The sequence below is a fragment of the Mastomys coucha genome, chromosome X, assembly GCF_008632895.1.
Source record: "Mastomys coucha isolate ucsf_1 chromosome X, UCSF_Mcou_1, whole genome shotgun sequence".
NCBI classification, from domain to species: domain Eukaryota; kingdom Metazoa; phylum Chordata; class Mammalia; order Rodentia; family Muridae; genus Mastomys; species Mastomys coucha.
Window position 1 is genome coordinate 137,083,872 of NC_045030.1, and position 17,903 is coordinate 137,101,774.

The 17,903-nt window shown below is 38.2% G+C and overlaps 1 protein-coding gene across 1 annotated transcript in view; it reads right to left on the bottom strand.

The window, feature by feature from the left end:
• Nucleotides 1-17,903, bottom strand: part of LOC116094935 (vomeronasal type-2 receptor 116-like) — a 48,375-nt gene that overhangs the window by 19,068 nt on the left and 11,404 nt on the right. Inside the window, exons 2-3 of the mRNA XM_031376335.1 lie at nt 3,934-4,213; nt 2,763-3,563 (exon numbers count right to left, since the gene is read on the bottom strand). Coding sequence (XP_031232195.1) covers nt 2,763-3,563; nt 3,934-4,213 — 1,081 coding nt within the window. The remainder of the gene's footprint in view (nt 1-2,762; nt 3,564-3,933; nt 4,214-17,903) is intronic.

Consider the following 17,903-nt stretch of genomic DNA (forward strand, 5'->3'; position numbering starts at 1 on the left):
TCACTTAAGTATACTATCATATCATCAGCAAATAGTGATAATTCGACTTCTTCCTTTCCAATTCGTATTCCTTTGATCTCCTATTGTTGCCTAATAGCTCTGGTTAGGACTTCAAGTATAATATTGAATAGGTAGGGAGAGAGTGAGCAGCCTTGTCTAGTCCCTGATTTTAGTGGGATTGTTTCAAGTTTCTCTCCATTTAGTTTGATGTTAGCTACTGGTTTTCTCTATATTGCTTTTACTATGTGAGCCTTGAATTCCTGATCTTTCCAAGACTTTTATCATGAAGGGATGTTGGATTTTGTCAAATGCTTTCCCAGCATCTAGTGAGATGATCATATGGTTTTTTTCCTTGAGTTTGTTTATGTAGTGAATTACGTTGATGGATTTCCGTATATTGAACTATACCTGCATCCCTAGAAATGTTCAACATCCTTAGTCATCAGGGAAATGCAAATCAAAATAATTCTGAGATTCCACCTCATACCAGTCAGAATGGCTAGGATAAAAAACTCAGGTGACAGCAGATGCTGGAGAGGTTGTGGAGAAAGAGGAACATTACTTCATTGCTGGGTGGGATTGCAAACTGGTACAACCACTCTGGAAATCAGTTTGGCGGTTCCTAAGGAAATTGGACATAGTTCTACCAGAGGACCCAGTTATACCACTCCTGGGAATTTACCCAAAAGAGACTCCAACATGTAATAAGGACACATGCTCCACCATGTTCATAGCAGCCTTATTTGTAATAGCCAGAACCTGGAAACAACCCAGATGTCCCTCAATAGTGGAATGGATACAGAAATTGTGGTACATCTACTCAATGGAGTACTACTCAGTTATTAAAAACAATGAATTTATGAAATTCTTAGGGAAATGGATGGATCTGGAGAATATCATCCTGAGTGAGGTAACCCAATTACAAAAGAACACACATTGTATGTACTCTCTGATAAGTGGTTATTAGCCCAGAAGTTTGGAATACAGGAAGAACAACCCACAATCCACAAGAAACTCAAGAAGAAGGAAGACCAAACAGTGGACATTTCATTCCTTCTTAAAAGGGGGAACCAAATACCCACAGAAGGAATTGTGGAGATTAACTATGGAGCAGAGTCTGAACGAAGGACAATCCAGCCTAAATATAGCTATTCCTGAGAGGCTCTGACAGTACCTGACTAATACAGATGTAGAGGCTCACAGCCATCCATTGAACTGAGTACAGGGTCCCCAGTGAAGGAGTTAGAGAAGGGACCTATGGAGCTGAGGGGTTTGCAGCCCCATAGGATGAACAAGAATATGAACTAACTAGAACCCTCAGAGCTGCCAAGGTTTCAACCACCAACCAAGGACTGCACATGGTGGGTCTGCTTGTTCTGGCAGCATGTGTATAGTAGAGGATTGCAAATTCAATCATCAATAGGAGGAGAGAACCTCAGCCCTGTGAAGGTTCTGTGCCCCAGTGTAGGTGAATGCCAGGGCCAAGAAGTGGGAGAGGGTGGGGTGGCAGGTATGGGGAGGGGGGAGGCAACAGGGGTTTGTTCTTGTTGTTTTTGTTTGTTTATTTGTTTTTTGGAGGGGAAACTGGAAAGGACAAATTTACATGTAAATAAAGAAAATATCTAACAAAAAAACCTGCATGGTATGGTACAGAGACAGACATGTTGATCAATGGAAGATAATTGAAGACCTAGAAATAAAACCACACAGTTACAGTCAATTGATCTTTGACAAAGATACCAAAAACATAAAATGGGAAAAAAGCATCTTCAATAACCAGTGCTGGTCTAACTGGTTGTCTGAATCTAGAAGAATGAAAATAGACCCATATTTATCACCTTTTAGAAACCTCAAATCCAAGTGGATCAAGGACCTCAACATAAAACCAGATACACTGAATCTAATAGAAGAGCAAGTGGGAAAGAGCCCTGAACTCATTAGCACAGGGGGAAATTTCCTAAACAGACTCTAATGGCTCATGCTCTAAAATCAGGAATTGGTAAATGGGACCTCATGAAACTGGAAAGCTTCTGTGAGTCAAAGGACATAGTCAATAAAACAAATCAGCAACCTACAGTTTGGGAAAAAAATCTTTACTAAACACACATCTAACAGAAGGCTAATATCCAAAATGTATAAGGAACTCAAGAAGTTAATCACCAAAAAACCAAACAACCCAATCAAAAACGGGGTATAGAACTAAACCATGAATTCACAACTGAAGAACCTCAAATGGCTGAGAACCACCTTAGGAAGTTTTCAAAGTCCTTAGTGATCAGAGAAATGAAAATCAAAATGACCCTGAGATTCCACCTTACACCAATGACTAAGAATCAAAACTTCAAGTGATAACACTTGTCAGTGAGGATGTGGAGATAGAGGAACATTGCTCCACTGCTAGTGGGATTGCAAACTGGCACAACCACTCTGAAAATCAATCTGGATATTCTTCAGGAAATTGGAAATAGATTTTTCTGAAGACGTAGCTATACCACTCTTGGGAATATACCCAGAAGACGCTCCACCATCCTACAGAGTCACATGTTCTACTATGTTAATAGCAGCCTTATTTGTGATAGGGAGAAGCTGGGACAGCTTAGATGTCCCACAACTGAAGAACAATGGAATACTACTCAGCTATTAAGAAAGAAGACATCCTGAGTTTTGCAGGCAAATGGATTGTAGAATACTTGTATTTAGAACCTACAGTAAAAATTGAGGAAATGTTGATACTTCATACTATTCAGTGGGAATACTATTACCTTCCAGGAGTGAAATTCCAGTCCTTTCCCAATATTCTTTTGCCAATGTTCTGTATGTTGAATAAGCATTTCATGAAGTGCAGAAGCTACTGCATAGACAGCACTATATACGTTGTAACTTGTCTCACTCATGGACACCTCAAACTGGTGCCTGGATAGCCATTCTAGTAGGATTTTGGTTGAACAATTTTTCAGTGTCTTACAGTGAAATGGCAATGAACAGTTAAAATACATCCACCATAGCCTAGCAAGTGATGTATCATTATTGTAGTTGGAAGGGTGCAATGTCTGGATGAAATTTTTAAAACCAGGAATCTCAGAATGGGGATGTGAAAAAATGAAAATCCCATGAAAGGAGTTAAGAAGGAAGTCTCCTTTACCTGTACTCACATCCCACCGTGAGGTGGTGATCCAGAGTCTCTTAATGCCTAAATGTTGCCACACTCTAAACCGTACAGTTAGAGTGTCTGCATGCCCATAAATGATAATAACTTTTGCTGATGACAGTACAACCTGGTTATAATAATTTTCTTCTGGTATCTGGTAGAAGTATGTATTTTTTTTGATCACATTCACAGAGGCTAAACAGACTCTGTGTTTGTCCATCTCTCCTCTCAACTTGGAGAGAAACTGAAAGCCTTGTTCATCATCTGAAATGACTAATCCTACCCAATTCCAGCTAAAATGAACCACCAATGCCATCATGGCCAGGGCCAGAAATGTGTCCTTTGGAGACATCTGGTACACATAAGGATAGTTTTCCTGGTCACTCAGGAGAGTATGAAATGGCCCATAGTAAAGCTAAAGGACAAAAACATAAACAATATGAAGAAAATAGAATGCATATATCCATCTTTTTAAGCATGTCAGTTAAAATCTGGGAAGAGTAGGAAGTATAAATTATTTATGTAATTATTTCAATTCTACTTTTTTTTGGGGATTTTTCCCAAAATCTACTTACAAGACCATCTTACATTAAAATACATAACATCTCCACTCCTTCATATTTATGTCAATAAAGCAGTCATGTCCATGACAGAAAACGAAAATTTATGCTTCCCCCTCTGAATCATAACAGACATAGACCAGTTTATGTCTTCCAATCTGTCTTGATATTCAGAAAGGTGGCAGGGAAGAAGAAAGTTTCACTCTAAACCCCATATAACCTTACCTGTGGTACTGCAAAGATGTATATGAGTGGCCCCAGTATGGCAGATGAAAACCACCACGGTCCTGTAAGTACAGTTAACAATTGTCTTTCATGTTTACACTTATAGTTAGGAATAAATGCATCTTTCTTTGAGTTTATGGTATACATGTATAGATAGTGCTTTACTTTACAGTTGACTTCAACTATCAGAGAAATATTTGGTAAAATTTGAGTGCTCCTGTTTATTTGCTTGATGGCAAACAACAGAGACAAAATCAAGTGAATGTTCTTGGATGTTAATCTGAAAACAGAACACAGAGAGCACTTGAGTTTAGGTTCAAAACAAGTTAAACGTAGATTATATTCATTACACTGACTATGTACTGAATGATGTTTCCCTGACCCATATCAATGGTGACACAGCTTTTAATCTTTGTGGGATGTTAGGATGTAAAATCTGTACAAGAATATAAGAATATTTCAAAGTAGTTTGAGGGGAGGATAGACATCACTCAAATGTTATTTTTTCGAAAACTTGTACAATTCACTTCCATTGTCCTTGAACATGGTGAGGAGACTGTGTGCTGTCCATGGATTGGAATGTAGAGGTTAGCCAATACTTAATCTACTCATTGCTTTATGTTGGAATTCAACCACTTACAGTAAGCAGAAAATGAATGAGACACATCAACTCCCAAATTATGATATTTTTACACACAGATTCATCTCTAGCTAAGTTCCTAACTCAGTGTCTTACTCAGGGTTCCTATTCCTGCAAAAACATCATGACCAAAAAGCAAGTTGGGGAGGAAAGGGTTTATTTGGCTTACTTCCACATAGCTGTTATCACAAAGGCAGTCAAGACTGAAACTCAAGCAATTCAAAAGCAGGAGCTGATACAGAGTCCATGGAGGGATGTTCCTTACTGGCTTGCTTCCTCAGGCTTGCTCAGCTTTCTCTTTTATAGAACCCAAGACTTCCATCCCAGGCATTGCACCACCCACAAGGGACCCTACCCCCTTGATCACTAATTGAGAAAATGCCTCACAGCTGGATCTCATGGAGGCACTTCCCCAACTGAAGCTCCCTTCTCTGTGATAACTCCAGCCTATGTCAAGTTGACACACAAAACCAGCCAGTACAATTGACACCTTGTCAACTTGACACACAAATTCATCACTATTAAGCCTCAACCCTTATTTTCTTTTTCATCCCCAAGATCTAATATCCCATAGTCTTTACATATTAAAAGTTCAATCAATTTAAAATGTCCAATACCGTTTAAAATTCAAAGTCTCTTAACTGTGGGATCCACTAAAATACATTCTTCCTTCAAGAGGGAAAAATATCAGAGTACAGACACAATCAAAAGAAAACCAATGTCTGGGATCCAACTCACGATCTTTTGGGCTCCACCAAGGGCTTGAGTCACCTCTCCAGCTCTGCCCTTTGTAGTACACATCTTGTTTTCTGGACTCCAGATGCCTGTACTCCACTGCTGCTGCTGTCCTTGGTGGTCATTGCATGGTACTGGCATTTCCCAAGTACTGCTGTAACTAGGCTTTACCAATAGCCTCTCATAGACTGTCTTCATGGTGCCAAGCCTCAACTCCTTTGCATGACACCTTCAGTCTTGGCCCATCAATTGCAAACTGAGGCTGCACCTTCACTTATGGCCTTCCATGGCCTCTCAATGTGCAGAGCCTCAGCTTCTCTTCATGACCCCTTCATGCTCAAAAGCAGTACCACCTGTGTGACTCTTACACATTACCAAGTCCTGCTGCAGCATAAGGTACGACCTTAGCTATCTCTGGAACACAGCCTCTTTGTGCTCTCCGAACACTTCCCAGAAGATGTCACCTCAGTGATTCTGGTCTCTTCTTAATCACTGGTAATTTCTTAGCTCCAGCTAACCAGAATCAATAGTCCCAGTAATGCAAAGTTTTCATTTTAGTAGTTCTGGTATCTTGTTAATCACAGCTGATACTTCAACCCCAGCTAACCAGAACCACAGAATCTTCACACTCAAAACAAAATGGCCTTAATAAGAGTCTTTAATCTTCCCTCTGAAATTTCACAAGTCAGGTCTCCATCTTCTGTACTGTTCTCAACATGATCTTCCAAGATCCTATAGAACACCCTACAGAGTTCTTAACCACCAGTGGCTCTTCTAGCTCAAAGTTCTAAAGTCCTTCCACAGTCCTCCCCAAAACATGGTCACATTGTCAAAGGAATACCCCACTATGCTGATACCAATTTGTCTTAGTCAGGATTTCTATTCCTGCACAAATATCATGACCAAGAATCAAGTTGGGGAGGAAAGGGTTTATTTGGCTTAACTTCCACATTGCTGTTATCACAAAGGAAGTCAGGACTGGAACTCAAGCAGGTCAGAAAGCAGGAGCTGATGCAGAGGCCATGGAGGGATGTTCCTTACTGGCTTGCTTCCCCAGGCTTGCTAAGCCTGCTCTCTTATAGAATCCAAGACTTCCAGCCCAGGGATGGCACCACTCACAAGGGGCCCTACCCCCTTGATCACTAATTGAGAAAATGCCCCACAACTTGATCTCATGGAGGTACTTCCCCAACTGAAGCTCCCTTCTCTGTGATAACTCCAGCCTGTGTCAAGTTGACACACAAAACCAGACAGTAACTTAGTAAATGAGACATGACTAATTAAATCTACATGAACATACAGCTTTTATAAGGCCATTGGATTCATAGGCAAGGAAACAAACATAACATTTCTTATTCTTCCCTCTTCATTCCATATGAATTTATCCTTTTAATTTTTTGTGACTATCATTATAGTTTATACCTTTCCTGTCCCACAAAGCTCATGTGTTACTTCTGTTGGAAACTTTAGGAGCTGAAGCCCATTTGGGGAACGTGGGTCATTGGTAGCACAACCTTGAATGCCATTATATTCCTACCCCTTCTCTTGCCTTATCTGCTTCATGACCAGTATCATGTGAGCATATTTTCTCAACCACACTGTGATTTTGCTCTCTCCAGCACAACCAAACTATGGACCAAGCTCTCTGAAACTGAGAACTAAAACAAATCTTTCTCCTTTTTAAGTTGTTTATGTAACAGTGACAGTGGATTAAAACACAAATTAAACATTTTGAATTATAAAAAAAAATGCTGAGGATACCAATGACTGTTACTGTCTCAAGAGTGAGCTCCCTTCAGTACACAGAGGAACTTGGATTTCCATTAATATGTTCTATACTTAAGTGAATATCACTATTTTGCCCCTGATTTATGTTTTCTTTAATATTTTAGGAACTTTATTTTCCTCCACCTATTCTCCCTTTGGTCAGATGTCTATAAATCAGCCCAGGACCACTCAGTGGTGGTTTCAACACTCTCAATGTTCTGCACTATAGAAGCTGCTGACCTGTGTCAGTGGCTAGGCACTCTAGTCTTTAGTAATGAACTACTGGATTTCTTTACAGTGGGCACCTGCACACTGCCAGTCTTCTTTGGCTGAGCAATAGTGAATTCAATAGCTGACACAGTCCAGTGCCCTTTGACCACATCCTTCTTTGAAGCATCTTATTCTTCTTTCTAAATACTCTTAGAGTCTCTATAGAAGTAGAGATCAGGCATATACTCCTATAGGTGCTCATGGGAGATACATGGGAGGACAATAATTCCCATGTCCTCACCAATGGGGCCAGCATCTACAACATTAGGCCCACTGAGTAAACTCCCTTGTTATTGCATGTAATGGCATTTTCATGTAGCACAGAGGATTCTTGTGTTACAAAGAGCAAGTATGGGCACGTTGATATAAGACACCTCTGTGAGTGGCAAGTGGTAATCTCAGAGATAGTCATGGCTTCCTAAAACATCTTCTTCCCTATTTCCTCAGATATGATGTAAATCACATTTCCTTTTATAGATGTGTTGCTTAATCTGAAAGTCAAAGTTGGTATAATCTGTGCTAGTGTTTTTGCTAAAGAAATTTAGGACATCCTCCTTCCTCATTGGAGGACATCAAGGGTTCTGGATATTGTATAAATTCCTCTTTAAGTTACTATAGGAAGCAAGAACAAGGCCATTTGAACCCAAACATGGGCCATGTGAAAAAGCTATCTTGGTTGTTTTGTCTTTCATGAAAATTTGCTCTTGAATACTCATATTTTGTATAGTCTATGTATTTTGTGTTGTTTTATGGTTATAATACATATTAAATTACATTAGATCCAAATTGTTGTTATATATCTGCTATTATATTAGAAAAACCTTATATGCACTTTTTACCTTTCTGTTTTCTTTGGCTTAAATAATTTTCTAGAGTATTTTATTACTTTATTTGTTATAATTTCTCTTACATTCAAAATACCTAAAGTTTATCCCTGTTTTCTCCTTTCTTGCTATGCTGAAATGGATAGATTTTTACCTTCAGTTGTTGAATGTGTGAAATCAACCATTCATGTTAAACTTTCATGAGGTTTTTATATCTAAAATCATAGAGTTGTTACCCAAACATGCTATCTTTGAGTTAATGTATTCATATAACTTTTTGAAGTTATAGTTTTAATTTCTATGAGCACATTATATTCAATATCATTTCACCCCTATTTTTGAAATTATATATCATATCTTGCTTCTCTTAAAGAACTACCATTATCTCATATTTTTCTCACATGTTTCAAATTCATAGCCTCCTTTATTCATCATTACGTATTTGTTTTGCTAGATGTGTGTAGTTCTATCCTTGGTCACCAGGCTATCCAAACTCTGGGTTCTCATCTTTCAGGCAGTGTTAGGAGTGGGCTACCTCTCATGGGATGGTTCTCAACCTCTTCCAACCTGATGGGCATTGCCACAATTTCTGCACCACTTTTACCCCAGCCTTAATGTTTTAAAAAAACTGTTCATTATTTTATGTGTATAGATATTTGCCTGTCTGTCTGTCTGTCTACCATTTGCATGTGTTATGCTGTCAGGGTCATTGGATAACCTGGGACTGGAATTAGAGTCAGTTGACTGCCACCATGTAGTTGCCGGGAAATGTGCAGCCAGTGTTCTTAATTGATCCTTCACTCTAGCTCCAACAATCTCCTTTTTAATTAGAATTATGTGGTTTGTTGAAGTCTAGTCTCTTGAGTTCTTCATGTATTTTGGAGATTAGCTCTCCCTCAGGTGTGGAGTTGGTGAAAATGTTTTCTCATTCTTCAGGCTGCCATTTTGTCATATTGATGGAATATTTTTCCTTACAGAAGCTTTTTAGTTTCATGATGTCCCATTTATTAAATTTCATTCTTAGTCCCTGTGCTGTTGATGTTCTTCTGTGCAGGAAGTTGTTTCCTGTGTCATTTGCCTTCAAGGCTATTCTCCACTTTCTTTCCTATCAGGTTTAGTGTATCTGGTTTTATGTTGAGGACTTGATGCACTTGGATTTACATTTTATGTAGGATAGTAGATGTGGTTCCATTTGCAATCTTCTACATGCCACTTTCTAGTAAGACTAACACCATTTTTGAAAGATGCTTTCTTTTTCCCAAAATACATGTTCACAAGTGCATGTATTTATGTCTTGGTCTTTGATTAGATTTCATTTATCAATGGGTCTGTTGAAGGTCTATAAATAGAACTTGAAATCAGTGATAGTGATAACTTCAGTATTCATTACATTGCTTGGTATTATTTCAGCTATTCTGAATTTTTGTTTTTGCATGTGAACTTAAGTACTGTTCATTCAAAGTAACATACATTTATATATATGAATATAAATATATTCTCTTAAATACAATCTGTTTATTCTACATAATGTTATTTGTATATATTCAGGGTTGATTAATTGATACTGGATAAACAATGGGTGTGCTCTTCCCTAGAGAAGAATATTTATTCTCATTCTCAGCATTCATTAATTACCTGTAGTTCTTCAGTTAGTATTGAAGCCTGTAAGCCTTCTGCACTCTTATACTTTGGCCCATGTATTGAAATTTTCTTTGTTTATCTTATTTTAGACAGGAATGCTTATGAAATTTTATGTGAGTAGCTTCTGACATTTTAAGAAACATAGTCTCAGAGTAAAATTTTCTGATCCTCTAGCTTTTTAAACCTTTTTGCCCACTTTGCTGTAATGCTTCTAGAGATTTGGGTATAGTGTTTGTTTTTTATATGTATTCATTGGGACTGGGATCTAAAACTCTGTATATTGATTGCTTATATTTTTTTGTAATAACTTCCATCTCTTATAAAGAGAAGTTTTCTTGATTATGTATACTCTTGTGATCATAAGGTCAAATATTTAGAATCTAGTTAAGGTTTCTGTTGGTTGAATAAATTGATGGTTGTAGGTCCTCGTTCAAGATCCATGACTTCACTAGTTTTGGGTATTTGGAAAGGTTTCCATGACCAGATATGGATTCCTTCTTGTTGACTGGGTCTTAAGTCCAAATAAAAAGCTGCTAGTTACCCCCAATGTAGATGTGGCATTAGAACTATCTTACCATTCTGGTCCTTTTTTGTGGTTCATAGGCATAATAACTAAATAGGACTGCTGGTTATGTCCCCTCTTTTGTAAGGTTCAATGCACCTTCTGAAAAATCTAGTAATCAAGAGGGAAAAATTCAGATCAGTTCTAGAATAAGGGGCCTGTGTCTACAGTGCATGATGTCTTTAGCAGTAGGATGGACCTTTCATTCATGGGACCCATCACTGTTAATATCAATAGACTACCATGTTTTGGGAGTCTCTTAGGTACCATTTGCCCAACAAGTCAAAAAGAGCACTTTTCCTATTTTGTATCTTTTTTTCTTTTGTTTTGGTTACATAGTGTTTGGCTCTTGAAGAGAGCATTGCCAAGTCAGATAGGAAAAGTTTATTAAAACTCTAAGTATATTTATACATATAATCACTTGTTTTGATTTTTGGTAAATGGTTAACAATATAATTCCTTATGAATTTTATAATAGTTACTGGGATTCTCCATTCTCTCTTTCTCTACTTTCCTAATTACAATGTCCTCTCTCTCCAGTTCTATCACTTCTACTATACTATTCCCCCTTCTTTTGTACTTGTAATATCAAACCCAAAAGTAATCCCTTTTTACTTTCCTGGTTTCTATAGTTACTTCAGGATGTGTATTCATACATGAAGACTTAGAGCTAGAAGCTTCTGTTGAGAAAGCATATGTGACATTTTTCTTTTTATGTCTGGGTTATCTCACTCAGTTTGACATTTCATAGTTCTCTACAAGATTTGTGTTTTCAGTTTTTAGATGAGTAGTTTTGTACAGTATACATTTACCACATTTTCATTATTAATTTGTAGGTTGAATGCCATTTAAGTTACTTTGATTTCCTAGCATTTATAAATAGAGCTGCTATGAACATAGCTGAAGAAGCATATGTAGAATGTGATGTTGAGGCTTTTGCCACACACGACAGGAATAGTATTGCTGGGTTATATGCTAAATTTGTATTTAGTCTTTTGAGAATCCACTACACTGATTTCTATAGTGGCTATAACAGTCTGCAATCCCATCAGTTAATAAATATTTCCATTCCCCTACACACTTTCCAACATTTGTTGTAAGTCATTTTGATGACCTTGTCAATCTGACTAGAGTAAATTGACATCTCTAAGTTGTTTATATTTACATTTCCCTAATTGGTAGAAAAGATGAAAAATTTGAGACAACTCTTAGCCTTTTTCAAATGTGTCTTTTTTAGAATATTTTTTATGTTCTTTGTACATTTTGTATATTAATTCTTTTCCAGATGTATAGCTAGCAAAGATTCTCTCAAATTTTCCTCTTTGTCATTCAGAGTATTTCTTTTGCTGTTTAGAAGCACTAAAGGTCCTAAAATCCCACTTTTCAATTTTTGGCTTTAATTGGTGGGCAAAAGGAGTCATAATCAGGAAGTCCTTTCCTACGTATGTGCATGCCTATAGACTACGAAATATATTTGACCAGAAAAGAAAATCCACCTGCCACATAATAATCATGACACCAATTGCACAGGACAAAGAAAGAATATTGAATGTGGTAAGGGAAAAGGTCAAGTATTACTTAAAGACAAACCTATCAGAATTACACAAGGCTTCTAAATAGAGACTCTGAATGTCAGAAGAGTTTGGACAGAGATCATGCAGACCCTGAGAGAACACAAATGCCAACCCAGGCTACTCTACCCTGAAAAACTCTCAATCATTTTAGATAGATGGAGGCACCAAAATATTCCATGACAAAACCAAATTTAAACAATATCTATCTACTTCTCCACCACTACATAGGATTCTAAAATGAAGACTCCAACACAATGTGGGTACCTACACCGAAAAAAACAACCAAAAAAAAAAAACCTCAATACAATAATCATCTCACAATAAAAGCAAAAGGGGAGAATCATATACATAGTGCAATCAATAGCAACAAACATAACAGGAATTAACAATCATCCGTGTTTACTATTTCTCAATATCAATGAACTCTATTCGCCAATAAAAGGACAAAGGCTAACAGATAGAATATGCAAGCAGGATCAAGCACTTTGTTGCATACAAGAAACACATCTTGTGATAGACAGAAGCAGGAAACAAACCAGATGTCCTACAACAAAAGATGGATACAGAAAATGTGGTTCATTTAAACAATGGAATACTACTCAGCTATTAAGGAGAACATCATGTGTTTTGCAGGCAAATGGATGGAATTAGAAAATATCATTCAGAGTGAGGTAACTGAGACCCAAAGGACATGCATGATACATACTCACTAATAAGTAGACATCAGCCAAAAATATACAGAATTCCCAGGATACAATCCATGGAACTCAAGAAGGTCCTGTGAAGAAGGTTAAGATGAAGAGTCCAAGTAAGGGGGTGCCTCAGTATCATTTGGGAGGGAGAATAAAGCAATATTGGAGGGATGAGGGAAGGAGGGACTTGGGTGAGAGGTGGATGGTGTCCACACACCATAGGGGAACATGATCAGGTATTGGGAGGGGGGAACAGGAGTGAAGCCATGTGGGCCAACAGAAAGAATGGAAACAGGCAATCTTGGGATGTGGGAGGTTTTGATACCCTCTATAATGTACCAGACATCTGGGAGGTGTGAGACTCTCAGGACTCAAAGGGAGGGACCTTATATGAAATAACCAACAATGTAGAGAGGAAATATGTAGATCCTTTCTCCAGAAGAAGACAGGGCATCAAGTGGTGAGATGGTGTTGCCATCTCAGTCAAAATTCTGACCCAGAATTGTTCCTGTCTAAAAAAACTACAGGGTTAAAAATGGAAAAGTCACTGAGAAAAAGGAGGTCCTCTTATTGGCACAAATTGGTATCCATCTCATAGGGAGGTTAAAAACCTAACCGTATTACTGATATGCTTTGCTTTCAGATAGTTTAGAATGGTTGCCCACTTGGAGACCCAAGAAGCAGCTGACTGAAGCAGAATCAGGTATTTATATCCAACTATTGGACTGAAATCAGGGACCACTGTGGTTAAATTAGAGAAAAGCTGGAAGAAACTGAGGAAGAGTTTAACCCCATAGGAAAAAAGTCTTGACTAACCTGGACCCCAGAGATCTCTTAAACACTGAGTCATCAGCCATTCAGCGTAGACTAGCTCTTATGAGGCTCCCCTGACACATACAGCAGAGGATTTCATGGTCTTGTCTTAGTGATAGAAGATGCACCTAATCCTCAAGAGACCTGAGACCCCAGGGAATTTGGAGGCCTGGCATGGTTGGGTGAGGTTTGTTGGTGTGGACATCCTCTTGGAGACAGGGTGAGGAGGTATAGGCTGAGTAACTGAGAGAACATAGATTAGGAAGGGGATAATGACAAGACTGTAAAATATAAAGTTTAAAGAAAATAGGAAAAATAAATGAAAAATAAAAATTAACAACCACCTGCACCACCACCATTACCATAAAAGCAAAATGAAACAAACACTAAAAACCCTAAATTTTGTGCTGAAGTTCTAGACTGTCTTTCTCATTTCCATCAGGCTTTATATTCCTGTTTTCTTGGGGGGTATTCTTAGGCATTTATTCTCCTTTAACTCTTTCTCCTTAATTTCATTGAGCTTTTTTAAAATGTCTTTAATCTTTTTAGTTTTTAAAATAAATTTTACTATTATTTTAAAAATTCTGTATCCTGGCTTCATCTAGGCAATTCTCATTAGCAAATATTTGTATAGAACCAGAAGGTTTTGGTGAAATGATACCTGCTTGATTTTTTTTTATATTATTGGCATTTGTGTTATGAGATCTTAGCATCTGGACTTTCATTGTTAGTTCTGTGTCTGACTTTGGAAAAGCTGTAGAATAGTAGAATAGAATATGTGTAAGTAAGTTTTGTCTAGAGGGACCTTGGTGTAATGAAGTAAGGTTGAAAGTAAGGATTGGGCTGGTATAGAGGATGTGTTTCTTGGTCTAAGCTTGAAATGTGTTGGTAGATTTGTTTATGTGATAAGGTTGCTTCTGGTGTGGAATGGTCAGGTGGGCTGGTAGAAAGGTAGGGAGACTCTTGGTCAAGGACTAGAGATCATTTGTAGCACAGGTAGGTTGAGGGAAGACAAGGTTGTGGCCCTCTGTTGGACTGGGGTGAGGTCTGGTAGCATTTATGAGAATTGTAAGGAAAACAATTAGACCTTTGTAATATATGGCTGGGTGGAGAGGTCAGATGTGGTGCAGAAGGTGACCAATGGGTGACAGCAAATGGGGTAGATCCTGGAGAACCCTAAAGGCAAGTTGTAGAACAGACATGTATCGTCAGTCTAGGCCAGGACACTGGATGTGGTAACCTTGCTAGAACTGTTATGTTTTAATTTTTTTTCTAGTGAGTCTCAGGGAGTCTTATTGAGATAGACCCTGGAGAAGAATGCCAAAGGTCCTTGGCGATGTTTGATATTTTACAGAAGGGAACTACAGGTGTTGGCACAGAGACTGTGTCTCAGAGAATGTCTAAAGGTTGTTTATACCACAGACAGGAGTTGCTAGGCAATATAGTGTTCTCAATATGGGACATGGGCTAGATCTGAAAGTCTGGGAGAAGTCTTGAAAAGGAAGGTTAGGCAGACTCATTGGATTAGACTCTGGAGAGAAAGGTGGTAGGCATAATATAAAAAGGTTACTTACAGTAAATATGGGACCTTGCATATATTTGAGTTCATTTTACCTTACGTTTATGAGTGATTTTCTTACATATACATATATGTAATACACAGACAAGTCTGAATACAGTGTTGAATTCTTTGGATTTGGACTAGCATAAAGTTATGTACCATCCATGTGGATTCTGGAAACAGAAAACGGAAGTGTGAAGGAGCATTATGCCCTCATATCCACTGCGCTATGTCTCCTGCCAAAACATTCCCACATCAAACCATATAGATGATAAATTTTAGCTCATAAAAACATAAGAAAAGTTGGTATTGTTGATGATGACAGAGAAAAATAAGAATTAATAAAGTTTTAAACTACTAAATCATCAAAGACTATCCTTCACAAAATATGAAGTATTAAAAAGTAATACACGAAATTCACTCAATTAATAGAAACATCACATGAGTAAATACATCTCAAGGGAAGTGCACATTACTTGTAGATATATTAAAAATGCACAGTATATTTACTTATCATGAAATGTACATCTTAGTAAGATGTAGACACTTTATTATGGTATTATACTTATATATTACTAAGAAAACAAGAAGCATTGTGGTATGGAAATGTGAAATAATAAAAGAATCAGTCTATTGTTCATAGGAATGTAAGCCAGGCCAGACACTGTTTATCACATTTTGGAAAACTCTCATTAAGTAACTCTCAGTGATACCATGTTTCAGTTTAATCCAAGAGGAGACAAAGTGAGCAAATAGAGAGCTGCCTAATCATTTTTTTCTGCACTCTGCACAATAACCATGTAATGCAATCTTCTTGAGTTGAACCCAACAAATGTATGGATATACACAAAAACAAATATGATATACACATTAAACAACTGTTATTTAGACCGCAAGAACAATGGAATTCTATAAGGCAGTGAATTGAACTATATATTAGTCTAAATAAGCAAGATTCAGAAGTGTAACCACCATAAGTTTTTCATCAGATATACAAGATGCAATAAAGAAAATGGATATTTTCTCTCTGGTGACTGTCTAAAGTGGCGCCAGCCAGGAGGCATAGGCAGCAGAAGCAGTAGAGAAGCTGGATCAGGGTCCTTCCTGTCACCATCTACACCTAGGAGGTGGGGCTGTTCCACAGCCCTCTGTGTACCATTCCTGCCAGGGGAGAGCTTGTGTCCAGGGCGTGATCTGACTCCAGGACTCAGTTGACACCACCATTTTCATTCCAGTGACTGCCTAAGACAGAGCCAGCTGAAGTAATAAAGCTAACATCTAACTGCCTGGGAATGTAAGAATAAAGCTCTGGGAAACAAAGTCATAGAGATGTGAAAACATCTGCTTGTTTAAGTTCTGGGAATATAGAAACAGAGTTTCAAAATTGTGAAAACAAAGTTCTGATGGTCAGTTTGTTAAGTCAGAATAACCAGGCTAAGACCAGCCAAAACAAAAATAACTGGTGGTTGCAATGATGAAAACAAGGTTATGAAAACAAGGTCTATGAAAACAAGGTTAGTAATTCTCAGAAGAACCCCACAACCCCTCCCTGTGGTGAATTTCGAAAAAGACCACAAACTGTTACTCTGACTTTGCTGCCAACAATGCTCCTACTACCTAGATACTCAGCCCCTTCCCAGAGATTTTCAAGGCCAGGTGCAAAGCTAGATAGGGAATTGGCTAACTAAGCCAACCAGTGCCTGATGAGATCCTTTGTCCTGTCTTCCAGCAACCAGAGTAAGCTAGCTAGTCTTGTTGCAGAAATCTGCCCTGTGTAAAGTATAAAAGATGTATACATTCTGAGTTCTGGGTTGTCTCACCTTGCATGGCTGAGCAACCCCACATGCATTGGCCACACATGTTGGATCAATAAGCCTCATGTTATTGCAGTGATCTCTCATCAATCTGTGATCTCTGTGTTAAGCTAGATTAGTACACATCCAGGAGACACAGGCAGCAGAAGCAGCAGAGCAGCTGGGACAGGTTACTTCCTACATCCATCTGCAACCAGGAGGCAGGGCTGTTCCACAGACCTCTTTGTACAGGTCTTGCCAAGAGAGAGCTGGTCTCCCAGGAGTGATGACAGGCATACAGACCTACTAGAGGAGCAACCTCCAGACAGAGACAGCAAGAACATCTAACACCAGAGATTAACCGATGGCGAAAGGCAAACACAAGAAACTTACCAACAGAAACCAAGAATACTTGGCATCATCAGAACCCAGTACTCCCAACACTGCAAGTCCTGGATACCCCAATACACCAGAAAAGCAAGATTCATTTTAAAATCATATCTCATAATGCTGATAGAGGATATTAAGAAGGACATAAATAACTCCCCTAAAGAAATACAGGAAAACACAGGTGAACAGCTAGAAGCCCTTAAAGAGGAAACACAAAAATCCCTTAAAATTACAGGAAAAAACAACCAAACAGGTGAAGGAATTGAACAAAACCATCCAGGATCTAAAAATGGAAGTAAAAACAATATTGAAATCTCAAAGGGAGACTACCCTGGAGATACAAAACCTAGGAAAGAAGTCAAGAGCCATAGATGCAAACATCATGAACAGAATACAAGAGCTAGAAGAGAAAATCTTAGGGGCAGAAGATACTATAGAAAACATTGACATAACAGTCAAAGAAAATGCAAAATGCAAAAAGCTCCTAACCCAGGATATCCAGGAAATCCAGGATGCAATGAGAAGACCAAAGCTAACGATAATAGGTATAGAAGAGAGTGAAGATTTACAACTTAAAGGCCCATAAATATCTTCAATTAAAGTTTAGAAGAAAACTTTACTACCCTAAAGTAAGCAATGCTCACCTCACACCAGTCAGAATGGCTAGGATAAAAAGCTCAGGTGACAGCAGATGCTGGAGAGGTTGTG